This window comes from Nanorana parkeri, unplaced genomic scaffold (assembly GCF_000935625.1).
Source record: "Nanorana parkeri isolate BGI_ZX_2015 unplaced genomic scaffold, ASM93562v1 scaffold477, whole genome shotgun sequence".
Taxonomy (NCBI): Eukaryota; Metazoa; Chordata; class Amphibia; order Anura; family Dicroglossidae; genus Nanorana; species Nanorana parkeri.
Genome location: NW_017306745.1, coordinates 598,472 through 623,349, shown reverse-complemented (window position 1 = coordinate 623,349; position 24,878 = coordinate 598,472). Strand labels below are relative to the sequence as shown.

At 43.2% G+C, this 24,878-nt stretch overlaps 1 protein-coding gene across 1 annotated transcript in view; it reads left to right on the top strand.

Annotated features, from left to right (window-relative positions):
* The window catches only part of PPP1R9A (protein phosphatase 1 regulatory subunit 9A), a 155,074-nt gene that overhangs the window by 103,081 nt on the left and 27,115 nt on the right, over window positions 1–24,878 (top strand). Inside the window, exons 6-11 of the mRNA XM_018560770.1 lie at window positions 2,832–2,967; window positions 10,990–11,142; window positions 15,583–15,636; window positions 19,747–19,976; window positions 22,519–22,615; window positions 23,912–24,080. Coding sequence (XP_018416272.1) covers window positions 2,832–2,967; window positions 10,990–11,142; window positions 15,583–15,636; window positions 19,747–19,976; window positions 22,519–22,615; window positions 23,912–24,080 — 839 coding nt within the window. The remainder of the gene's footprint in view (window positions 1–2,831; window positions 2,968–10,989; window positions 11,143–15,582; window positions 15,637–19,746; window positions 19,977–22,518; window positions 22,616–23,911; window positions 24,081–24,878) is intronic.

The following is a 24,878-nucleotide window of genomic DNA, read 5'->3' as shown; positions in this document are numbered from 1 at the left end:
CCCCTCCAATCTTTGGCCACCATGTCAACATTCACTATATAACTGCATAGCTTGGATCATGCTAAAAGGCCAGCTTTACTGCACAGCCTGCCAAGGCCAATATAATAGTTAGATGGCAGAAAAAGTGGAGACCGTTCAGTTCTGAGAGAGAAAGATCTCTGTAGGTAACAGATGTAACTATGTAACTATGTAACAACTCGGTCAGGCTATTATCTGCATTCTAATGCAAAAAAGCTTTTTATGTGTGCCATAATGTATCACTCCATATCCTAATGGAAAAGTTGAGCGCCTTCTATATATGGGTTTGGCACTCTGCCGGCAAAATGCTTTTATTATAAGCAATGTTTCCAGATGGAGATTATGCCATATGCCTGTCAACTGTCTTAAAGGAAAACAATAATGGTTTTGGGTCAATGTTGTTTTTAAAGGGAACCTGTGCTTTGCTCATACTGAGATGATTATCGGATTTACTCCAAGTGCATTTTATATATTACTGTTTACTAATTCATAGATGTGGTGGCTGCATTAGTTTCCTGTTTTTAGGCTTTTTGTCCTTTATATTTACATGGTGGTCCTGCCAGTAAAACACTTCCTGTCTTAGGGTGGCTCTACTCCACGGAGGAGCAGTGAAACCACCCTTGGACGGCAGCAATGCCATCCTGTGGAGAGTGTAGTGTAAATGGACTAGCAGATTTTGGTGGACTTGACTAACATATTAAAAGAGAACTCTGGGGTACGTGTTTTTCCCCATAGTTCTCTTAAGTGTCACAGGAGGACATATACAAGCATCCTGCCGTGACCCAAAGCTCTACCACGAGCTACAGCGAGCGGTATACTGAGACTGCCGCAGCCGGGACGGATCCCGACATTACTGTCGAGATCCACCCAGCTGCGTGAGTGACAGCGGGCTCTGCCTATCTAGAGTCAGAGCCAGCTGTACCCGCCCCCTCCCCTGTCCGTTCCTCCAGTCAGCGCTGGAGGATCGTAAACGGAAGGGGGGGGGGGGAATCCCTGCAGGGAGCCGTGACTCACAGTCACTGCTCTCTACAGGGAGATGATCGAGAAGTGAGCAAGCGACAGTATGTGTTCGCTCACTTCCCGATCTATTGAGCCGACGTGTGACAGTTTCATTGTCACACGTCGGCTCGGACTATGAGGATGAGTGATTTTCACTCACCTCATAGTTCTCCTTTAAATCTGATCTCCAGCTAATATTTTTTAGCAGTTTTTTCTTTTGAGATCAAGGTTTTACATAAATTAATAAAATCCAACCATTGCAAGCACACCTGTCAGTTTTAAATGGTTTATTCCAACCCTCTAGCTGCCACTTTTGCTGGTCAGCTTGGCCTGGTAAAAGAAGTTGAAAAATAGTTATATGTGTACCCAAGCTTTTCGCCTGGACATAATAACAAAGTTAGTGTATTTTCAAGTCCGATTGTAGTTAATCTAAAATGTTTACAGATACATTAGGATTAATGGAAGAGATGTATAAAAATCAGGCAATTGTTTTATGCTAATAGAAGAGAAGAAAAAATAACACATGTACACATACTTGGAGTTCAGCTTTCAGGTCCACCGCTCCCCTTTGCTGCTTCTATAAAAAAAAAAAAAAATCTTATTGCCTTGGAATATATAACTGTTGGCTAGTGCAGACTCCAGGTTAGCTTTAGGTCTGATTTCAACACTGTACATTAGCTCCCAAAGCTTTTATTCAACCTCAAATACTATGTAACTATGTAACTATGTATGTATGTGAGGAGTTGCAGTGAAGTAGGACATCTTTAGCATCCCTACAGCTGTGCATGCTTTATAAAGTTTGTCAAGAGTTGACTGACATATGTCACATGAGATGTTCTCCTCCTGGGTACTTCAGAGGGTTCTGTATTTCTGCAGCTTATTGTTGACTCATTTTCCTCATTGAGTTTGCTGTACCGAAATCATGACATATGCAAAATTTTGGCTGAACCAGATAACTAAAGCAGCATTAAATTTTATTTTATTTATGTCAAAAGACACATGGGGCAGTCGTATTTGCTGAATATACATGCTAGCTCTGCTTTCTGCTTCCTTGATTCTGAAGCTTCAGCAAGAAATGTTTATATAGTTTTATAACCTCCATTGTGGCCGGTTCTCCCTAAAGTTCAACTCCAGCCAGATGTTTTTCCAGTTTTGATTAGAATAGGCAAGAGTTAAAGCCTCTGTTACCCCCAATCTTTGTCCCCATTGAGGAGATTCACCCACACTTCCTTCAGTGGCAGTGTGAGTAGAACTTTCTGTTTCCATTCTTTCCAATTGAGGATTTAGGGACGGTGGATCCAAGTTTGTTCTCCATAGAAATATGAGAACACCCTGCAGAGAAAGGGATACAGGCGGTCTTGCTTACTTTTGACAGGAAGCAGGAGTAAGTCTCCCTAAAAGGCACACAGCGCTAAAAACCTTATTAAGAATTTATTCCTTACCCACTGCATCCAAAACGAAAAAATATTTTGAATGCCGCACAACCTTATCACATACATTGTGATTTAGCATAATGGTTAGATCGGGGCTGGACAAATCCTGGGCGCCAGGTAGCCAATGCTCCTTAAAAATTACAGCTGGCACCAAACCTTATAGGTTTTCTCTAGTGGTTGTCAATGGTGCCGGTGCCTGGATTGGACAAACTGGCTCCTTGATTCCATATTAATTTGTCCAACCCTGAGTTAGATGCAAGCAACCATTTTATTATTGATTTATCGGTTATATAAGTAACAGCGTTCACCACTGCATAATAAAACTGAAGCATGTTCCTGAATAGCCAGAGGTGTTTAACTGCATTGTCCATATTTGCCCAGGTTCATTATAGGCCGTGAGAAACCGGGACAGATTAGTGAGGTCGCCCAGCTAATCAGCCAGACGCTGGAGCAAGAGCGCCGTCAGCGGGAGATGCTGGAACAACACTATGCACAGTATGACGCAGATGACGATGAGGTAATAACGCTTTTCTACATTTGAAGGGGTTGCTTTAAAGTTACACTATATGGATTAAAGAATGTGGACACCCCTCCAAATTAGTGAGTTTAGGTGTTTCCATTAAAGGTATTGTTAATGCTACAGCATCCAAAGACAATTTAGATAATTGTGAGCTTCCAACCTTGTGGTAAAGACCTTTTTCTGTACCGGCATGACTGTACCACTGTGCACAACACCAGCTCCATAAAGACATGTATAAGCAGAATTATTGTCTACGGGCAGAGTAGAATGCTGGAAGGCTTTGTTTTGATACGCATAATGCAGCAGTAAGAAAACCTTGACATAAAGACATGGTTTGATGAGTTTGGGGTGGAGGAACTTGGGTGGCCTTCACAGAGCCCTGACCTCAACCCTACTGAACACTTTTAGAATCAATTGGAATTCTGATTGCAAGCCAGGGTTTCTCATCCATCATCCGTACCTGATATCACAAATGCTCTTCCTGGAAGAGTCTAGGCCGTTATAGTCACATGGGGGACAACTCCATAATTATACTCATGTTTTTTGCAATAGGATGTCCACAGTACATATAGGTGTGATGGTTAAGTGTCCACAAACATTTGCCTATATAGTATACATAGAGAGCATGAACTGTGACTAAAAATGTCAACCTTATTTACTGAGACCTAAAGCAATGTGGAAGTACTGTAACCAGTCAGTAAACTACAATTGTTTTGCCATCCCTTAGCGATTTGGAGCTTTGGTTCATTGGAAGAGGGATCAGCCTGTTCTCAGTGCCAATATTTTGTCACTGTATCTTTCCTTTTTTGTTGGCAATGTTATTATGTGGAAGGTATGTTCGACTCATTACAGCAAGAGTTATATTGATGTCAGGATTATAGCAGTACATTTTCAAGACAAATGTTGCAACAAATGTAAAAATTGACAAATAGGTCTAAGAGTTATATCATTCCTTTCCTTTTCCAAATCTTACAGAAAGTAATGCCAAATATGAACTATTCTGCTTCACTAGTACATAATTAATAAGCAAAAGGTCTACCGTCTTTCCACCAATCCCACTTATTCTACAGTTGGGCATAATCTTGCCACTCAAGCAGCGTATAGATGTAAATGTAGCCAGGCTGCCGATTACAATTGACATGTTAAAGACACTTCCTGTGAAAGTCACGTGTCACTCATTTTTCAGGGTGGTGGGCAATAGTTATCGGCCGGGGTGAGTGGTTAGAATTGGAGATGATGGCTTAGCGGGTGATTTTTGGCAAAAATTTGCATATAATTAAAGTAGAATTGAAGCCAATTTTTTTTTTTTGTTTTAGGAGGGTTATGGCTCATGTAAGCTTTTTTTGCCATCTGTGTCCAATTGGGTTGATTTTCCCTCATTTCCTGTTCCATGGCCACAACAGGAAGTGGGAGAAAATCCCTCTAAAATGAGGGAAATTCCTGGTGGTCAGCAGGGTCAGCAGAACTTGTGTCCCCACAAAACATGCAAAACAAACAAACAGACAGCGCCTTGTCCTTGTGTAATACCATTTATTAACCAAGGAACATACAAGTAGACATAAAATACTACTCACATGGTAATCACTGAATGAATGGTACAAGGCAGACACCACACAAAGCTGCCTTGCTAGCTGATGCATTTTGGGGAATATACCCCCTTCCTCAGAGGTCTCATTCAGCGATTACCATGTGAGTAGTATTTCATGTCAGCTTGTATGTTCATTGATTAATAAACGCTATTACACGAGGACAAGGCGCTGTCTGTTTGTTTGTTTTGCATGTTTTGTGAGGAATACTTCCCAGTGGCCTTTTGATGACGGCAGCCTGTAAACGATTTTTGGTGGAGAATATCATTGGAAGTCTGCTGATCGCTGTGGTGTGCATTTTTCTGGAACTTATGTCCCTATTTGAAGATTTCCCATCAATTCCTGTTCTGGTGACTACCCAAAATTTTGAATTTTCTTTCACTTTCAGTGACAACGGTCACCGGGACATATAGGGGGGATACATCTCCCTAATGAGGACAGACCGCAATAAAATCCTGAGTCTTATCTCTCTACACTCTATCTAAAACTAAACAAAAAATAAGATTTTGTCTTCAGTTGCACATTAACAATGTCGTTTAGTGTGCTCAGGCTGCATGCTTTGGGCAAAGAAAGAATAATTCTGAAACAGCTGATGGAGCAGATTATGAAGATGCCGCTGTGATTCAATTTTTTGGAAATGAAAGTTTATTTCAAAGAGACTCTAAAATCCGCCAAACAAAATCTTAAAAACTGCTGCAGGTATAAAACATGGGCTCTTAGATCATAAATGCAGGGATTTAGAGCTTTAACACTTCTGGGTAATGTAGGAGCTTAGCGCTATCTCCCATCCTGATATTCCTATTGATTGGTCACTATGATGAGCTGCCTCCCTGGCCAGTAAGAATGTGCAGAAAGTAGAGGGCAGCTCTATCTAATGGTGATAATACCCTGCAAATTGCATTTTCCCAGCTATACACTGGGTGGAAGATTTATAAATTAGCCCCAATGTGATATAATATGGCACCCCCAGCATTTATTTGAAGACAGCAGATTTGAGCTCACATTGCAGTAGTGTTGTAATGTTGGGGGAAACAGAATTAGCATCTGCTACCATGCCCCGGAAGAATGGCTGACAGATCGAAAACCAAACTAAAAATCCTTGTCTCTTTTCACCTGTCTTACCAGTAGAAACCATAATGTAGACATTAGATAGAAAGCTACCTCAAACAGCTTTTTGTTCTTAAACATTTGTTGTATTTTGTGTATGGAAGATGTCATTTGTAAAGACAATTTGCCTGATCACTGTGCACATTACTGCTCAGACGAGTGTAGCTCCACCACGTCACAGTCCTACCTTCTGAATATAAAATGAATAAATAGTCTATAACTGTGTGCAGACTTGGAAACTCAGCACAGGGATCTTACCAATAGAGAACCAGAGAAATTTAAGAGACTTTGGGTGGGCTGATCCTTTAATTGGCAAATTTATGAATAATAAACAGCCCACCCTTCCTAGTCCCAGTAACCTTATCTAACCCAGACACCCCCCTTTCTAGGTCCTACATGACCATTCATAACAGTGGTTATGGTGTGCTCATGCGCTTTTCTCCTCTAAGCGAAAATCAATCTGGTGTTGGCCATGCCTTTATCATAGGTACCATAAATTAAATGGGGCCATACTCCTACACTATCGTAAAGACGGAGATCACCAGTTCTTAGTCGAAACCATTCAATTATTTTGCTTATTTATTGAAGAAACATGTTTTGGGGTCATGCTCGCCTTGAATAAGCCCCGGAACGTTGGCTAATTGACGATTCTGACATGTTTCTTCACTAAATAAGCAAAATAATTAAATGCTTTCGACTGAGTGCTGGTGATCTCCGTCTTTACGATTTTGGAAAATAGGGCAACATCCGTGTAATCACTACGAGCACCACGACCACTAATCGAGGTCAAATCGCTGTAAGGTGTGCAGGTGACACATCATAACACTACACATAACATAACACATAACTCCTACAATAGACATTCAAGGGGTACGGCCCCATTCAAATGTATTGGGCGTTACAGTGCTGGCGCGGCTAGCTAGCACTGAAGATTTTGACCAAGATGATGTAACTCCATCTATCTGGAGCTTGACACACCTTTCCCGTAGGTCCCTATAGACTTAAATGGGCCCATTCCCCTACACTAGACATTGTAGGTCTATAGCCCAATTTAAATGCATGGGTAGTTAGAGGGCAGGCGTGGCTAGCTAGCGCCAGAGAAGATTTTGGGCCAGATGTTGTAAACACCATCTATCTGGTGTTGGTCACGCCTTCGCCATAGGTCCCCATAGACTTAAATGGGCCCATACCCCTACACTAGACATTTAAGGTCTACAGCCCTATTAAAATGTATGGGAAGTTACAGTGGAGGCGTGTCTAGAATTTGGGCCCAAAGATGTAAACACTAAAGGTAACTAAGGGCTGGCTGGGGGGGGGTCTGGGTTAGATTAGGTTAGGGTGATATCTAGGGTGGGCTGAGTTTTTATTTATGAACCTGAACTTGTACTTTAACCTAAGAGACTAGGCCTGGTGTTATTCCTAACCTGTGCTTTATTTATATAGTGCAGACACAATGAAATACAGGTCATTCCACTCGAATAAACCCCAAGGCTCTGTACCCTGAGCGCTGTGAAGTCCTGACTCGAATTTCCCCTGATGAGCTGCCTTTGCTTTCATAAAACAGGCTATTAAATCTCTAGAGCCTGTCACTAATATAAATACAAGTAATAAATATTTCCTGCAGCAGATAATCAAATTACACAGAAGCGGTGCACCGAATTCTAATTAGAAGAAGCTTCGTGTCTGGCACTCCAATCAGAGTTCTGTGGCAGGCAGGGGATGACACGGGGAGCAATCTTCTGCTTTGCTAGATTGTCTCCGCTCACTGCATGCCTTACAAGGTTTGATCTTCATTTATCATCTAAACCTTTAAAGAAATACATGTTTCTATAGTGTCTCATTGTAGAAATGGATAAATCCCCAAATACAACAAATGAATATTATTTGTCATCGTTTCTGAAGACGGGCCTAAGATACTGCATATAGACCTGCCCATCTTTTATACTAGACACCCAAGAGTAATTTTGTGTCTCCGCCCTCCCTCATTTAATGTAGATGTATACTCTAAGGCCTTATTCACATGAATCATTTAAGTGCCGAGCCCGATTTTTGCGGCAGGAATCACAGGTGCGATTACCTCTGAACACGGGTGGACAGCTGCAGCCGCTCAGCCTGTAGAATGCGATAACAGGCTGACAGCAGCCGTAGGTTGGAGGTAGTTAGCCATAGAACAAGCTTGCGTAGAGGGGCGATCATCTGTTTCTAATTGGAGTTGTTCGCTCCATGTGCAATTACCTCTGAAGATGAGCGGCCAGCTGCGGCTGTTGTCAGCCTGTTATTGCTATGTACAGGCTGAGCATCTGCAACTGGACACTTGTGTTCAGAGGTAATCACACATGGAGCAAGCTTGCATCCAGGGGTGACCATCTGTCTCTAAATGGAGGTAATCGTTCCATGTGTAATTACCTCTGAACACAGCGGCCATTGTCAGCCTGTCGTTGTTTTATACAGGCTGAGCAGCCACAGCTGTCTGCCCGTATTCACAGGTAATGGCAGACAGAGCAATCTTGTGTCCAGAGGTGATCATCTCTCTGTAACCAGATGTAATTATTCAACGTGTATTTACCTCTGAACACATGCAGAGAGCTGTGGCAGCTGTCAGCCTGTCATTGGTTTATACAGGCTGAGTGGCTGCAGCTGACTGCTCATGTTCAGACGTGATAGCACATGGATAAAGCTTGCGTCCAGGGATGATCACCCGTCGCTAACTGGAGGTAATCGCTCCATGTGCAATTACTTCTGAACAGGGACGGCTGGCTGCAGCCGCTGTCGGACTGTCATTGCTTTGTACAGGCCAAGCAGCTGCACCTGCGATTTCTGCTGCAAGAATCCGCTGATTGTTGTTACAGGATCCAACTACAGAATTGAACTCCTTGTGTGAATGAGGTCCTATTGGATGACATTAGGTTTGCTAAAGCATCGTGTATAATAATCAAACATAATCAAGCAAAAAAGACTGTTCACTCCCTCTATTCTTTTTTTTTTTTTACAAGTTCATAAACCAATTTTTTATGCCACACTTTCACTACTTGTATAAAATCTTTATTTAAGAAATAAAAGGTTAATACAGGGGAGCTCCATGATGAGCTCTAATGAGACTTCCCAGCAGTAACAGCTCACTTATGCACTGCCTCTCTCTAAAGGTGGGGGGAATCCCTCCTCTGATCATTCAGCTGTGTTTGAATTCTGAACAGAACAGAATTTCAGGTAATCAAATTATAACTCTTTACAGCATAGAGGTAAACAACTGCAATCAATAGATTTCAGAGCTCCACCTACTGGCTGCCTATGGAAAATGTGAAAAAAAAGATATGGAATATTTTGTGGGTTATTCACTATGCAGCTGAAGGATACAGCCGTAGCTTCAGCTGATCTTTCGGCTCTCTTCGGCCGACTCTGCCCTTCGGTTCAGTTGAACCAAAGGGCTGCTGTACGTACTATTCACAATAGCCGTACAGCAGCCGAGCCAAAGACATATGCTTAGGCTCGACTGAGCCGAAGTGTGGAGAAAGGTCGGCCGAAGCTGACCAATCTCCACACAAATGACAGCTGGCCTGATAGGGAACTTCACCTTCACTATTTGTTCTGGTGAACATTAACACTGAGACTGAGAGGGGAAATTGAGAATTTTGAGTTGTCTCCCAAACAGGAATAGAGAGGAAATCTGCAAATGGGGACACTTGTTCCAGTTTAAGAGGGGTTTCCCTTAATATTTCCTTCCTGGTGTGCCTTTGGGACAGGAAGCCAAGATAATTCTCCCCAATGGGACAGAGAAATGAGAGGGGTCTAACCATCTAAATCTAAACAAAAAACCAAAAAAATTGGGGCTTTTTATATGCTGTGGGTTTCATAGGTCTTATAATAACACCATTTGCAGCTTTGTCAGCATGAACATTATCGGCTCCCACTAGCACACTAGCAGTAATCAAGCTGTTAACATCTGAAAAGGTTCCTTTCATCCTCAGAAACAATTTTTTGTGCCGTGCTGTTTTGTTTTAAAAGATACATTTCATAGCTCTACCCTCTAGGGATAAAACACAGGAGAGACTTGGAGCATTCTTCAGTTTGTTATCTTAGTTATCATTTTATCTTATCGTTATACAGTATATCGTTTATTATCCTTGTTTTAAATTATATCCATTTCAGCTTATGGATGCCACCACAAAAAGAATGGAAATAGCTGGAAGCTCTAGGTAGTTAAATGCATTATGTTCACAATAAATTCTAGTTTGAAGTTCATTGCTGAAAGTCGTGGTTGTTTTCTGGCATTGTTGCTACTTTCACATTTTTTTTTAAGAGAATCTGTCCCCAGGGGTGCAGGTAGACCCTGGAACCCCGGGCACTTGTCTAAGGTCTTCTACTAAGTTGTCTAGGTCTTCTACTGGATGCCTCAGGTCTTTTGCTGAGTGCCCCATGTCTTCTACTGGGTGCCCTGGGTTTTAGTGCCCTAGGTCCTCTACTGAGTGTCCTACATCTTCTGCTGAGTGCCCCACGTCTTCTACTGAGTGCCCCACGTCTTCTGCTGAGTGCCCCACATCTTCTGCTGAGTGCCCAACGTCTTCTGCTGAGTGCCCCACGTCTTCTCCTGAGTGCCCCCACGTCTTCTCCTGAGTGCCCCCACGTCTTCTCCTGAGTGCGCCCACGTCTTCTCCTGAGTGCCCCACGTCTCCTACCAAGTGACCCGGGTCTTCTGCTGAGTTCCCCAGGTGTTCTACTGAGTGCTCTGGTTCTTCTAGTGAGTACCCAGGTCTTCTACTGAGTTCCCCATGCCTTCTACTGAGTTCCCCATGTCTTCTACTGAGTTCCCCAGGTGTTCTACTGAGTGCTCTGGGTCTTCTGCTGAGCATCCCAGGTGTACTTTACCATAATCCCGAGTATGATCCTTTCATTTTGGTTATCCAGTTTTATTGTCACTAGTAACTGAATTTTTTCCTCCTCTATCCGGAGGAGTCAAAGTCCAGAGGCCCATTGCAAGTAATTAAAAAACAATTTATGGAAATGTATTAGATCCGACTTACTCTTTGGAGGACCGCGAGCATGTGCTCTGCAGGGGGTAACACTGCAGAGGCAGAATGAGCCCGTAAAGTGTTGCCATTGAGAACAAGGAAGTCAAAGTGAGTGACAGGATCAACAGGTAATTTCTCTAAGTTTCATTTAAAAAAATAAAGGGCATAGATAGATGATAAAAAAAATGTTGTCAGGCCTGTAACGTTTTGGGGTGGGGGATTGATAGGGGGGTTTACAGCCACGTCAACCCATTACAGCTTCTATGTGCTTCGTCAGGTGTGGTCACATGGCAGTAATCATTGTTATGTTTTAATCCCAGACGGGAGAGTACGCCACAGATGAAGAAGATGAAGATGTTGGTCCGGTCATCCCGGGAAGAGAAATGGCCATTGAAGTTTTTGATCTTCCCGAAGGAGATGAGATGTTTTCCTCTGATGTGGATGTAACAAAACTGGCTCACAAGTTTAAAGAGGTAATTCAAGCGAAATGACTGTCGGGGTTATTCACTAAAGGTTGAAGGGTTTGGAAAAGACAGGAGAAGGGAACAATCTAGGACAGCATAGCTGAACCGGAAAGTGAGCTGAATTGGAGAATTTTTCCAAATCAGCTATGTTGTCCTAGATCAGGGATGGCCAAACTGCGGCCCTCCATCTGGGGTGGAACTACAAATCCCATGAGGCTTTGCAAGATTCTCACAACCACAGACATGACTCCCGGAGAGAGATGCTTCATGGGATTTGTTGTTTCACCATAGCTGGAGGGCCGGAGTTTGGCCATTCCTGTCCTAGATTGCTCACTTCTCCTGTCTTCTCCAAACTCTTCACCTTTTTGTGAATAACCGTGTGTATAATAGATACTGAGCGGTCAGTGATGGTTTAATGTGGAAGCATAGACAAAACTTTTTTTGTTTTATAGTTTTCAATATTTCAAACCCCCATTACGTTTTCACGTCTGCCTGTCCCCGCTGGGGAGATTTACCCCTCTTGGTCCTGGTGACCATTGTCACCAAGACAGGAAGTTACAGGAAGTAGTGTGTCAGTCACACAAGTGGGAAATATTTTTGTAGAAGTTCTGAACGCACACAGTATAAAGAATACCCCCGGGTTTTTAAAAATCCCAGCAGCTACAGACTGAAATGTGAGGGTCAATCTTAATAATGTTATATGTTAATATGGTTTATGTTGCCGTTATATCTTATAGCATTTTTTATATTTTGTATGCAAAAAGTGGAGTTTCCTTTAAAGCTGAACTATGGACAACTATAAAAAGCACAAATTAATTTTATGTTTATTAAAGATTGATTCAAATATTTTTATATGCAACTAAGGTAAGGACCTCATTTTGACTTGAGGGGCGCACATTGGGAAGGCTTACAACAATACAAAACACAAAAATTCCCCAGCCTCAGCCTGCCAGCCAGCCTGCAACCAAACAAGTAGCCCTGTCAACAGTATGCGTTCAAATCAGAGGTTTTAGTTGCACAAATTTTTGGCCAAAAATATGTAGAAGCCACACTGCCGCGCCAAGGCACCTCTGCAAAGTCTGGTCCTAACTCTATGTATCCGAGTCTCCAAGTGTGAGCATATTAATGAAGTTGATAAATTACATGCTGGTGTACCTGGAGGTAGCCAACTCCTCCTAATAAGGTGCAGGGACGCACCGGAGGCCCAGCAACCAAATATGTTGTTGTAAGCCTTCCCAATGTGTACGCCCTGCTATAAAGGCTGGTTATAGATTCATGCATGTACCATTTTTTCTAGTTTGACTATTTTTGGTTTGGGGGACGCACTGGAGTCCCAGCGTGCATATTTGGTTGCTGGGCCTCCGGTGCGTCCCTGCACCTTATTAGGAGGAGTTGGCTACCTCCAGGTACACCAGCATGTAATTTATCAACTTCATTAATATGCTCACACTTGGAGACTCGGATACATAGAGTTAGGACCACACTTTGCAGAGGTGCCTTGGCGCGGCAGTGTGGCTTCTACATATTTTTGGCCAAAAGTTTGTGCAACTAAAACCTCTGATTTTAACGCATACTGTTGACAGGGCTACTTGTTTGGTTGCAGGCTGGCTGGCAGGTTGAGGCTGGGGAATTTTTGTGTTTTGTAATGCCACCAGGTCCGCCTCAACAGGTGCCGCTGTTGGGCTCTCAGTCCATGACCGAGTGCCTGACTTAGGGGGTGACACCAAAATGACTGTCAGTCATTTTGGTGTCACCCCCCTCTAATGGTGTCACCCGCACCCTCTGCACCCACCTTGTGATGCCACTGGTAGGTCATCAGTTTGGCTGTGCAGTCTGGTAGGCCTGTGCAGTTCTCAGGATTCAAAGACAGAATTACAGATCCGTTAGCAGGTAAAAGAGCTCCCATCAATATGTTTCAGTGGTATATTTAACTATTTGCAGTGTGTTTAGCTTTCAAGCAAACTGTTATTAGAGAAGTACTGTGTTATGATATTTAGTTAGCTGCCATGATGATCCCCTGGCTTCAGTGCCTTCTTAGAACAAGTGTGGAACCAGAGACATCCGTACTCCTCGTTCATATGCTTGTTCTAGGTCAGTGGCTCAAAAAATACTGAAACCTGAGTATCAGCACAACAGCTCAGCAGCTATCACTCTCAGAACGAGCTCGGCCATTGTTGCCTACGTTCCCCTCTCATGACAGGTCCCCTTTAAATGAAACCAAGGAGTCTGTGTCTGTTAAATGTCAAATATATAATGACAACGGCTCACCATAAATTTATCACAAAGCTGGATTATCTGTACGAGAGTTTCCACTCTGTTCCCAAGTATTGTTCAGTAGGAAAGTACATATAAATACTATAATTATCAAGTTCTCTCCGACAGCACACGCCAGCACACGCCAGCACACGCATACAAATGACAGAGCTTCCTCCACAGAACAAATCCCGGGTTAAGAATAGCGCAGAGTCGTAATGGCTCCTCAGCTAAGACTTGCATTAGATCTTTGCTGAAATTGGTTCATGGTCCAGGTCTTCTCATGCAGCTGGAAGGTCTTATATTTCCAAACACTTGCTCTCTTTCTAAATGTTACTACATATGCTGAAATATAACAGTACATGAGCTTTCAGTGACAGAAGACTAAAGCTGGTAGTTTTCAGTCCAGAGCTCCTGACCTTGAGCAACCTCCTACCCTAAGTCCCCCCTCATTAACGCTCCCTGTATCATTACCTCTAGCCCTGCCTGTAACCCTAACACTAACAATGCATGTGACCCTAACACTAACAATGCATGTGACCCTAACGCTAATCCTACCACCAGTCCTCTCTGTAACTCTACCAGTAACCCTCCCTCTCACCCTAACACTAACCCTCCCTGAAACCCTAACACTAATCCTCCTTGAAATCAAACACTAACCCTCCCTGTAACCCTAACACTAATCCTCCCTGTAACCCTAACCCTCCCTGTAACACTAATCCTCCCTGTAACCTTACACTAGCCTTCCCTGCAACCCTAACACTAAACCAACCTGTAGCCCTTACACTTGTCCTCCCTGTAATCCTAACATTTACCCTCCCTGAACTCTAAAACTAACTTTCCCTGTAACCTTAACATTAATTGTCCTTGTAACTCTAACACTAACCCTCCCTGTAACCCTAACACTAACCCTCCCTATAACTTTAACATAAACCCTCCCTATAACACTAACCCTTCCCTGTAACCCTAGCACTGACCCTCCCTGTAACCCTAACACTAATTCTCCCTAAAACCCTTGCCCCAGCATTTCCTGTAACCCTAACACTAACCTAACCTGTAACCCTTACACTAGCCCTCCATGTAACACTAACACCCCAAGTGGTGGAATGCCAGGGCCCGCTGTGACCCTTGTAGTTCCGCCAGTGCCTCAAGGCATCTCTGTAGTGTAAATGGGTTCCAAATATATATTTATTTAAATGCAACCAATGTAAGTACCTGAATTTGCCTTGGCATCAGCCTCATGCAGTCCCTGCACAGCAGAGTTTAGAGAGGGGTAAGTGGAATAGCACAAGGATACTCAGTAAGTACCCTGGTCCTAAATATACTCAGTAAAGACCCTGGTCCTAAATATACTCAGTAAAGACCCTGAGCACCTTTAGAGCCCTATTCTTTTTGTGGTTCCCTTGCAGAGTAGCACCAGGGGCCAATCAGAAGCATGCTGACACAAGGAGAGAGTGGAATAACAGAGATGAGCTGATATGTGTGCTGCTTCCCCTTTCACTGTCCAGTCATTGGGCAGGAGTGGGGAGGAAACCTGTAAGTGTATTAATACCACATCCCCTGCTACCAGGCAGGGTTGTGCTGTGTGGCAGAGCTTTGCAAATCTCAGGACTAGATGGACAGAAATACAAATCCTTAGGCAGGAAAAGCAGCTCACTTTTATTTATTTCATTCCTGTATTCAGTTGTTCCCTGGAGTTCAGATTTAAGGGATCACAAGTCCCAACCTGGCCTGACAAGCCTTTCCAGGGTCTGCTGGGATATGTGGTTCCTCATTAGGCGCAGGCGATGGCGTTTTCCCCCACGGCCTCTCTCTGGGGGCTGCCACTGCGGTGAAGAAACCGTTAAATGGGAACTGTGTTTTATGATGCGTTATGTAAGAGATGACTCACCGTAAGCGGCAGTCGCAAGGGGATGTTTATGTTGTCGTTTCGACTCATTGTGTCAGGATGGATGTCGTTCAATACCGACACATTTCCATCTGACATGGCTGTCTCAGGGCAGCGTTCTCGTCTGTAACTGTAACAATTTTTTTTGCAGTAAGACATTTAAATTTACAGCCTACTGCACTGCAGCTTTCCTTGCCGGCCTTCTGCAGCAAATCCAGCGTGTGATCTGCCTGCGCAGCCTTTCAAAGCCTTATGCTCAATTTGTGATCCTCTTATATTCTTCTCCTTTTTTTTTTCTTCCTCTACAGCTACAGATTAAACATGCCGTCACCGAAGCTGAGATTAAGAAGCTGAAAGCCAAGGTAAGATGGGAGTGCACGGCTATCCTCTTTAGCATGCTGAACAGGCCCTGAGCCGTGCATTTGATGTTGTTGTCTTTAACAGGCTTATTCCGTAAGGCGCATAGCGGCGACAACGTGCAAAGCCCTTAAAGTGAAACTCTAGTCCTCTTATTGGTTTTTTTAGAGCTAGGATCAAATGTAAGATATCAAATTCGTAGTTATAGATTTTATGGAAAGTGTTAAAGCCTATCCCTGGGCAAACCAAAAAAACACAACCCTTGCTGCGGGGATACCCCTGTTCTGCGAGGGTCAATTGCATAGGGGACAGGAAGAAGCTATTTTACTTACCTGATCCCCACTCAAGCTTCCTATACCGGTCCCCGCAGCCTCTTCTCCCCTAGACTACAGTGGTCCAAGGACCACAGACGTCATCACGTCTCATGCAGGTTCCATAGACCTGCATTAGATGTGAAGATGCCGAGAGATAGTCCATCAGCTGGGGCGGAAGGGGAGGAAGGTGAATGCTGACTGCCGCAGAAGTGGGGATCTGGTGATTATATCTCCTTTATTTTACAAACTTAAAATTATATTAAACTCTTGTTTTGTTTTTTTTTATTCAGCACAGAAGATCCACAGTTACTTAATAAGGTTTTTTGTTTACAACTGAAAAAACAAACAATTGGATAAGTGCACTACTGTTAGTGTGATGGAAAGGAATACATTGTAAATGTAGTTGATGATGATAATAATCACCAATGTTATTAGTCAATGGTGTGCAATCTACTTGAACTGGGAGAGGGGCCCTGTGCCTGGAAAGAACAAAAAGCACGAAGGATGGAGGGCTACTACCTGGGAAGCTACTATAAATGGGTGATGGGAGCACAAACAGAGACTCACTGTTGGATGAAGGCAATGATGATCCTATGATGGAAGAAAATCGGTATATTGACATCAATGGAGGCGTGTATGTCGTCCATGGATATGATGACATCATATCCATTGATGTCAATATACGGCTCTTCTTCCATCATAGGATCATCATTGCCTTCATCCAACAGTGAGTCTCTGTTTGTGCTCCCATCACCCATTTATAGTAGCTTCCCAGGTAGTAGCGCTCCTTCCTTCGTGTTTTTTGTTTACAACTGCCCCATTTGATTCATGTTCTGCATCTATCATCCCATGGACCTCTCCTCCTGTTCAGAGGTGTCTCCTTTACCTAGCAGGTTGCAAAGGAGACACCTGTGCATCTTCATTCCTGGCTGCTAGCCTGGATCCCACATCCTCTTCTCCCCTGGGCAATGGTGGTCTAAGGACATCATACATCTCATGCAGTTTCATAGACTTGCATTAGATGTAGGGAAGCTAAGGGACATCCTACCAGCCAATGCGGAGCGGAGAAGAGAGTTGACTGCATGGGAAGCAGGGGGTCAGGTACAGAAAATCTGCTTTATTCCAACCCCATGCGTAAAAATGCAGTTAACACTTGCAGTAGCCCTACCGCAAGGGTAGTGTTTTTGGTTTGCCTGGAGGCAACCAGGATAGGTTACTGATAACCTTGCTTCTATTGGGAATGAGCAAGGTGATTTTGCCAAAATTGATTTCGGTGTGAAATGACCAATTTCACCATGGTCAAAATTGGCCAAAATTTATTGTCATGTGGAATAATTAGACAAAATGTTCTTTAAAATACGGCTTTGTTTTTTTGAACAATGTGATTAGTGCTGACACTGTTGAGCATGTGGCTTCGTTTATAAACAAAGGGCTAAGGTAAGAATTGGCGTCATATCTAACGTCATATTCTCAGCCTACGCGGGGCTCTTTTTTTGGTAGAAAAATAGGTTTTTGACAAAAGCACCGTGTCCTATGACTTCCTGTTTGAGCATGTGCACAGAAATACCCAAAAACTACAAGTCCCAGATGTTGTCAATGCAGACAATGCTGAACGTGTTGAGTTGCATTGACATCCAAATGTTAAGATGGAATTTCCTGAAGCATAGATGAAGCCTAGTCTGCCCTTAGTGGAAAAGAATGAAAAATGATCTGACCAGTGAAAGTGAACATTTCTATTATTTCTAAACCATCTCTGATTTTCACAAGCAACCCAACAAATTTCAAGTGTTAACTACAAAAAGGGGGGATTATTCCGCAGCCAATTACAAGACGTCAGTAAACTTTTTCAGCCACTAGTTGTGGGCCCTATAATAGTGATCATTTTATGGTCTGCAAGAACTGTCATGGTTGCCCATAGACATGCAATGATGGTTGAAAGATCCAAGTGCCAAGCTCTGTCCCTTTACAATGTGTTGCTGAGCGTGCATTTTTATGTCTCAGTGTTGGCTTTATCTATTATGACAATCAATCAGGAAAGTCTAACTTGGATGATCAATTTTTAAGATAGCCAAGAGCTGTCTGCAGATCGTGTAGTACAGGGGCGTAACTACAGATCATGGGGCCCCATAGCAAAAATGTTATGGGGGGGACCCCTTGACGACCGCTCTCTGAGATGTGTCTAATGAAACAAAGATCCCAAAGACTCCTCTTGTGCATCAGCTACACTGTAGACTTTGAAGAGGATGATACGATACTGTGTTGTCTTCACATGTTCTAGGTTTAATAACCTAATAGGGCCCTCTTCCACCCCCAGGCCTCATAGCAGCCGCCTGTAGTATCCATAGAATTATGATCATCTCCCAAGCTGGGAGATGATCATCTCCCAGCTGAAACTGACTCTTGATGATTGTCTAATGCTTGTGTTTACCTCATAGTAAACCTTTCATCAACATTACCTAATTAAACCGCAGCAGTCCACATATCTATACCCAACTGTTTGTGTTGCTTGAGAACTTAGTGCATTCTAAAGGTGCCCATACACTGCTCGATTCTCGTACGAGAATCGGGCGAAATCCCGCGATCGTACGAGAATCGAGCAGTGTGAACTAAGACGTGCGACCTTTTCTACTATACAGTCGCACACGAGCTTTTAATGAGCATACGACCATCGCAAGACAAAAGTCATTCGATGGTCGTAAGGTGTATGGGCACCTTTATATGCAAATGCCTGTTCTGCCATAGACTTTTGAGCTGCTACCCACCACTCTCCTAACTCCCCATAAAACTTATACTCTACAATCTTTTTTTAGATTTACCAAACCTATGTAATATGAGGGACAACTGTGACTACCCAGTCTATGAATCCCATTAAGCAGGCCCTTGTACTACACAGTTGTTGGTAGATCTAAATGAGATTCTATAGTCAGGTTGTAGCAATAGCATACGTGGTTAACCTAAGGGACCAATAGTGAGGTGCAGAAGAGGTAAGACTATTACTTAACTTTCTATACCAGGGTTGGTATTTGCATATTAAAGAACCCCATACTCTTGGCAAAAGATGTGAGCGAGCATTTATGTAACTGTGCTGGTTGATTTTTTTTTTAAATTAGGTAATACTTTAAAGTTGGGTACAACTGTAGTATTCATCAAAGAAAGGACAGCACCTCCTCCTTGTGCATTAACGTTTATTTTAAATGTTAATGGAATAGATAAAAGTTACTCACGCATTGTGGGCTGCAAATGGCATGGTATACGCAAATTTCTGCATCCACTCTAACGCGTTTCATAGCCGGCTCTGAAGAAAGGGTGTCCATCCCCCAAACGCATTAGCTTGGATGCAGAATTTGTGCATACAATGCCATTTGCAACGCAATGTGTGAGTAGCTTTTATCTATTCCATTTAAATTTAAAATAAAAGTTACTGCACGAGGGGAAGGCGCTGTCCCTTCTTTGTTCTTTTACATATTCCCAGAGAATGCGTCCCAGTAGCCTTCGTGACTGCAGCCTCTCCTGCACTGTGCAAGGATTGTAACTTTTGGCGGCCAAGCATACAGCCCCGTTCCTCTGAGCGCTTGGAGTGTTGCTTTTTTGGATGTAGTATTTATCATTTAAAGAGAATGTATTGTGTTTTTGTACCCTTTCTTTCTCTCTCTCTTTCTTTTCTTTCTTTCTTTTTCTCTTTCTTTCTTTCTTTCCTTCCTTCCTTCCGTCTGTCTGTCTGTCTTTCTTTCTGTCCTCCCTCCCTCCTTCCTTCCTCTCCTGCTTACTGTCCCCCAATAATGCCATTTCCTGACCATCTAGCTACAAACGGCGGAGAATGAGAAGGTGAGGTGGGAGCTGGAGAAGACACAACTTCAACAGAACATTGAGGAAAACAAAGATAGGATGATGAAGCTGGAGAGTTACTGGATTGAGGCCCAGACGTTGTGCCACACGGTGAACGAACATCTGAAGGAAACACAGAGCCAGTACCAGGCCCTGGAGAAGAAATACAACAAGGCCAAAAAACTGATCAAGGACTTCCAGCAAAAGTGAGACATTTTAGTGTGGCTGCAAACTATTTAACATTCTGGAAATGTTCTCATTTAGAATTTGGAGGAAGGCTGCTTGAACTGACAACTCTGCCTCTGCTGCACTGATCAGCTTGTCCCTGTTCTCCTCAGCTGGACTATAAAACACCATCTTATGTTATAGAGGGAAGGGGGAAGTGTTTTGTAGTTCTAACACACATCCTGTGCAAGAGTGACAATGTTGCTCCTCTATAAATACAGTACAATGAGTGAGCATTGTCACTCCAGGCAGAAAGTGTATTACTGGCAGGATCACCAGGTAAAAATAAAGGGAAAAAAACTTTAAAGTGACAACAGACTGGTAACCTGCAATATATTCTCAGATATTCTTTAACCACCATTCTTTACACCCCCTTCCGGTCCCGGACGTTTTTCAGTGTTCATGAGTTACTTTCACTGACATTTATTCCGTCTTGCAAAAAATGAATTTTATACCATTTTTGGGGGACAGATAGAGCTTTCTTTTGGTGGTATTTAATCACCACTGGGGGGTTTTATTCCTTACTATATAAAGAAAAAAGTACAGAATAGTTTTTTTTTAAAAACCTGTTTTCCCTTTATTATGTTATGAAACATTTATTATTACCCAATTTTTTTTATAAAATATAAAAGATGGGGTCACGTTGAGTAAATAGGCACCAAACATAACAAACATAACAAACTATAAAATTGCGTGCACCTGCGAAATCGCAGAAAACTACCATACCCAAAATTGACCATACGTGACACTTTAAAAGCTGTTACCCCTTTTTTTTTTTACACTTAACTTTATTGTTTTCACATAGTGATAGCACACATACAGTGACAGGTCCTCTTTATGGAGACATCAGCAGCCTTTAGGACCCCTAATGTCAATTAGGGACCCCCAAAGAAGCTGATGAAGCAGAGATCTGCTTCACCAGCTTCTCCTCGGCTACAGAAGCCGGAGAAATTACAGCTGACAGGGAAGTGATGTTATTCAGAGATCTGGGGGGAAATCAGTGGGAGATTGAGTGCTGATCTTCCTCCGATCTCTGTTAATAGAGCCGAGCAGGGCACAGCGAAGCCTGGGATAGGCGACAGCGGAGGGGGGGTGCATGGAGTGGCACAGCATACAAGCAATCAGGCGGCTCTATAGCCTGCCAAATACTTGTATATAAACAGCCATTGCCGGCTTTTTAACCACAGTGACACAGCTTCAGAAAATGTTTTCACTTCCGGAGACCGGAGCAATGTTACCATTTTTGCTATGTGTTTGTTTACCTATAATTTCCATCTTCCTCATGCATCGTACCTACACAAATTATATACTGAAATGTATAGTTGTTACTAGGGATGCACCAATACTAGTATTGGTGCCAATATTGAGTGTTTGGGCAAGTACTTGTACTTGCCCAAACACTCCCGATGCTTATTCTGATACCGGAGCTTCCGTTATCAGGAAGCCCATCGGCGAGTCATTACACACCGCCGGCTTCCAGCTCCATGCTCCCTGGTCACCAAGCTTTCTGCTTGGTCTGGAAGCTGGCCAATCAGGAAGCCCGGCTGGCAAGTCTAAATGGTCTAAAACATAGTGTGAAAGCTGAAAGGATTTAAAAATGTAATTGTTGATGAGGGGGGATGGAAGAACCAGGGAAGGCAAAAAAAATGAGCATATTATACTTATAGCTTTTAAAAATATTTTTGTAGCGCTCACCCCCGAAGGAGCCGCTGAATGATCGGGTCTTCCATTAGCCTGTCTAGGGATTTCTAAAATACATGACTGCCCCAATAGCACTTACCACCTCCAGTGGTCACCGGGAAATTGAAGTCCAGACAATAGCTCCAAGATGATTCTCTTTTATTTCTGAAACTCCAGGGAGAGAGGGTCAGGCACATCCAGGATGAGGTAGACTCCTTGTACTTGAAATAGAGCAAAGTAACTGCTGCCACCACAGACTTGGACCTTTAAGCCGTACCGGCAATCTGTGTGGAGAACGTCTGGCCAGCAGTACTGTCGATGTCCTTGTTCAGGTTCAACTCCAACATGAGTGGCTGACCACTGGGCCTCCAGGCTCAGGCCCCAGTGTCCAGGCTTAGGCCCCAGGCTTAGACCTAGCCCATTCTGTCTCTTCAGCAGGATGCTGCCCCCAGGAGGGCCCTGTGGGAGGGAAGAGACTGTTGCATCAGCCACACTCAGCATTTATCTCCTCTCCCAGCATGCATCACTGCTACTGTCGTACAGTGATTGGCTGGGAGACATGGGTTGCTCTGCTCTGTGTGGTACCACACCCATCCACAGGCTGACACAGCTTCACAGATGGCTCTGTAACAGTTGAACTGAACATAGACTACAGATATACCTTAGCACTCCTATTAGCAGGGCGCTACATTTTCATGATGGTAATAGGAACTGTTGTTGATAGGTTGGTTTTTGTTCATCGGTTGCTTTTAATATAAAAAACAGGCCATGTATTCACCTTGATACAATGGGCAGCCTCAGGTACCAGGTGAATCAGTAACCTTCCTTTTCCTTTTTTTTTAGAGAGGTTGACTTCATGAAACGGCAAGAGGCCGAAAAGAAGAAGATTGAGGACATGGAGAAGGTTCACTTTGCTGAGGTTCAGAACTTGCATTCCCGGGTGAGTAAGACTACAGTCTGCACAGCTACACACCTGTACGGGTTCTGCAGGAAGGTAACTGTGACTGGCTATCCCACATGTAACCTGATTGTGAACCTGTTTGTATCTACGTAACCCTCCCCAACCTCTGGAGATGGCACCCAAAGCAAGAACGAAAGATCAGTCATGCTTCAGGACAGCTGTCATGCTATGTGGGAGCTGTCACAATGTTTAAGACTGCTGTGTTACAAGAGATTGTCATTTTAGAAATAGCTGATGGGGGACATGGCTGTATAAAAGACTTCTCCTGTGTTGCAAGAGGCCGACAGACTTTTTCCATGTTAGAACTTAAAACATGCACCTACAGACTGATGAAATCATTACTCTGCTCTCTCCTTCTGCCATCAAGATTAACAACTCTGTGCAATGCAGTAGAACCTAATGCCCCTCCCTTTTCCAGTGTCAGCTCAGCTATGCATGATTACAGGATCACATAATTATGCTACCTGTTTAAAAATACATTTGCTGTTTTGTAAGGAGTACTTTATATCTGCCTGGAGATTGGCTTTACCATGAATTCAAGGCAAGCTTCCCTGCCCAATGTCAGTCAGTCCTCCCGAAAGTGACATTTTACTTTTTCGTAGATGCTGGAGGATTAAACCCTTGGACTATTCATTTCTTCTGTCTCTAAAGGACAATGTTAATGACATGTCTACATTGAGTTCCTGGGTCTGCAACTCTGATGTGTCCATCAGGGGCTCCCACCATCCCCACTGGATCTTTTTTTTTATAGTATAGAGAATGTAAAGGGAGAAGCTGGAACACACAAAGGTTGCGGGAACCCCTAAAACTCCCAGGTGGACAGGAACAGAGTCAGAAATTATGGCAGGTAGAACTGACTTTTGGAGTATCTAAGACCTGTAGGAAGCCAGGAGTTGACTCAGACCACCCTGCTGCCCGTATAACTAAAATATAACTTTTCCCTTGACCAAGTAGGAAAGGAGCCCTCATCCTGAACTAGACTGCGGTTGTACAACATAGACTTGTGGCCTTCCCCAATTTTTCTTGCCTAATATATACTACATGCTAAGGGTACTTGACCTCCTGCTGTGCTCTAATTGCTAAGGCCCAAAAATCCAAAATCTCATCATGATAAGTGTGTAGTTTAGTAGCTTCTTTGACAAGAAAAGGCACAAAATGTCAGAGCTGCTATGATAATCCATGGTAATGTGGCCACCATGTTTATAAGCCTTCTTGGTTAGCCATCCTTATAAAAACCCAATGCATTTCATTCACTTCTTCTCCCCATTCTTCTAGATCAAGGACCTGGAAGCAGAGGTTTTCCGGCTCCTCAAGCAAAACGGCAGCCAGGTCAACAATAACAACAACATTTTTGAAAGTCGGACATGCCTTGGCGACGACCCCGTATCGGCCGAAGACTTGGGCGAGACCAAGCAAGAGCCGAGCTTGGATGGCTTGAAGGAAGGTTTGTTAAAACATTGAAAGTCTTCTGTGGGCGATTGAGTGACCCTCCTGACAATATGCATACTGCATGTATCGAGCACTGTGCCATAGCCAAGCGCTCCTAACATTTCCCAGAATGCCGTGTAACAATGTACCGTCATTTCCGGATGCTTCGTTGTATGGTATAAACACAGGCTCATCTCTCTGTATATGTTCTCACTGTCCAGATCGGGGTGTGTACACATTTAATACGAACAGAAGGGGGAGAGGGTAATATATACATACATGTTTTGTGTTTTGTCTTCAATTGTAAAACCAATAAAAGGAAAATGTACATCATCGGACGCAAGGTGCGACCACTTAAGCGTGATTCATTTTGACATTCCGGAATCCAAGACTTGTCATGAGGACACCAAGCAATATGCACTACTTTTTGACTTCTTAAGTAATATACAATATAGCATAACTGTTTGTCAGTATTCAACAAAACATTGCAGGCTGAAAGGAAATTTATAAAACACAAATGCATAAAGTCACCCTTTAACTCTGTATTGCTTCGTAGGTCATACATTTTATTGAAGTTCAGACATTTTTATTACCTGAAAGCAGGCTTGCAGTAGAAGTTGCTATTCATGAGCTCGTGTAGGGGGGTGGGGGGTATTTAGCAGGGTGTACAGGAAGGGGAGAGTTCAAAATGAGTGTGGGGAGAAGGTGGATTAGTGGGCCAAAATTTGCAGAGCTACAGGTTTGAAAAAGTGGTGTCGCTTTCATTAGGGTAAGTAGTAATTTGTCACATTTTACTGGACCTGTTCTATAACGT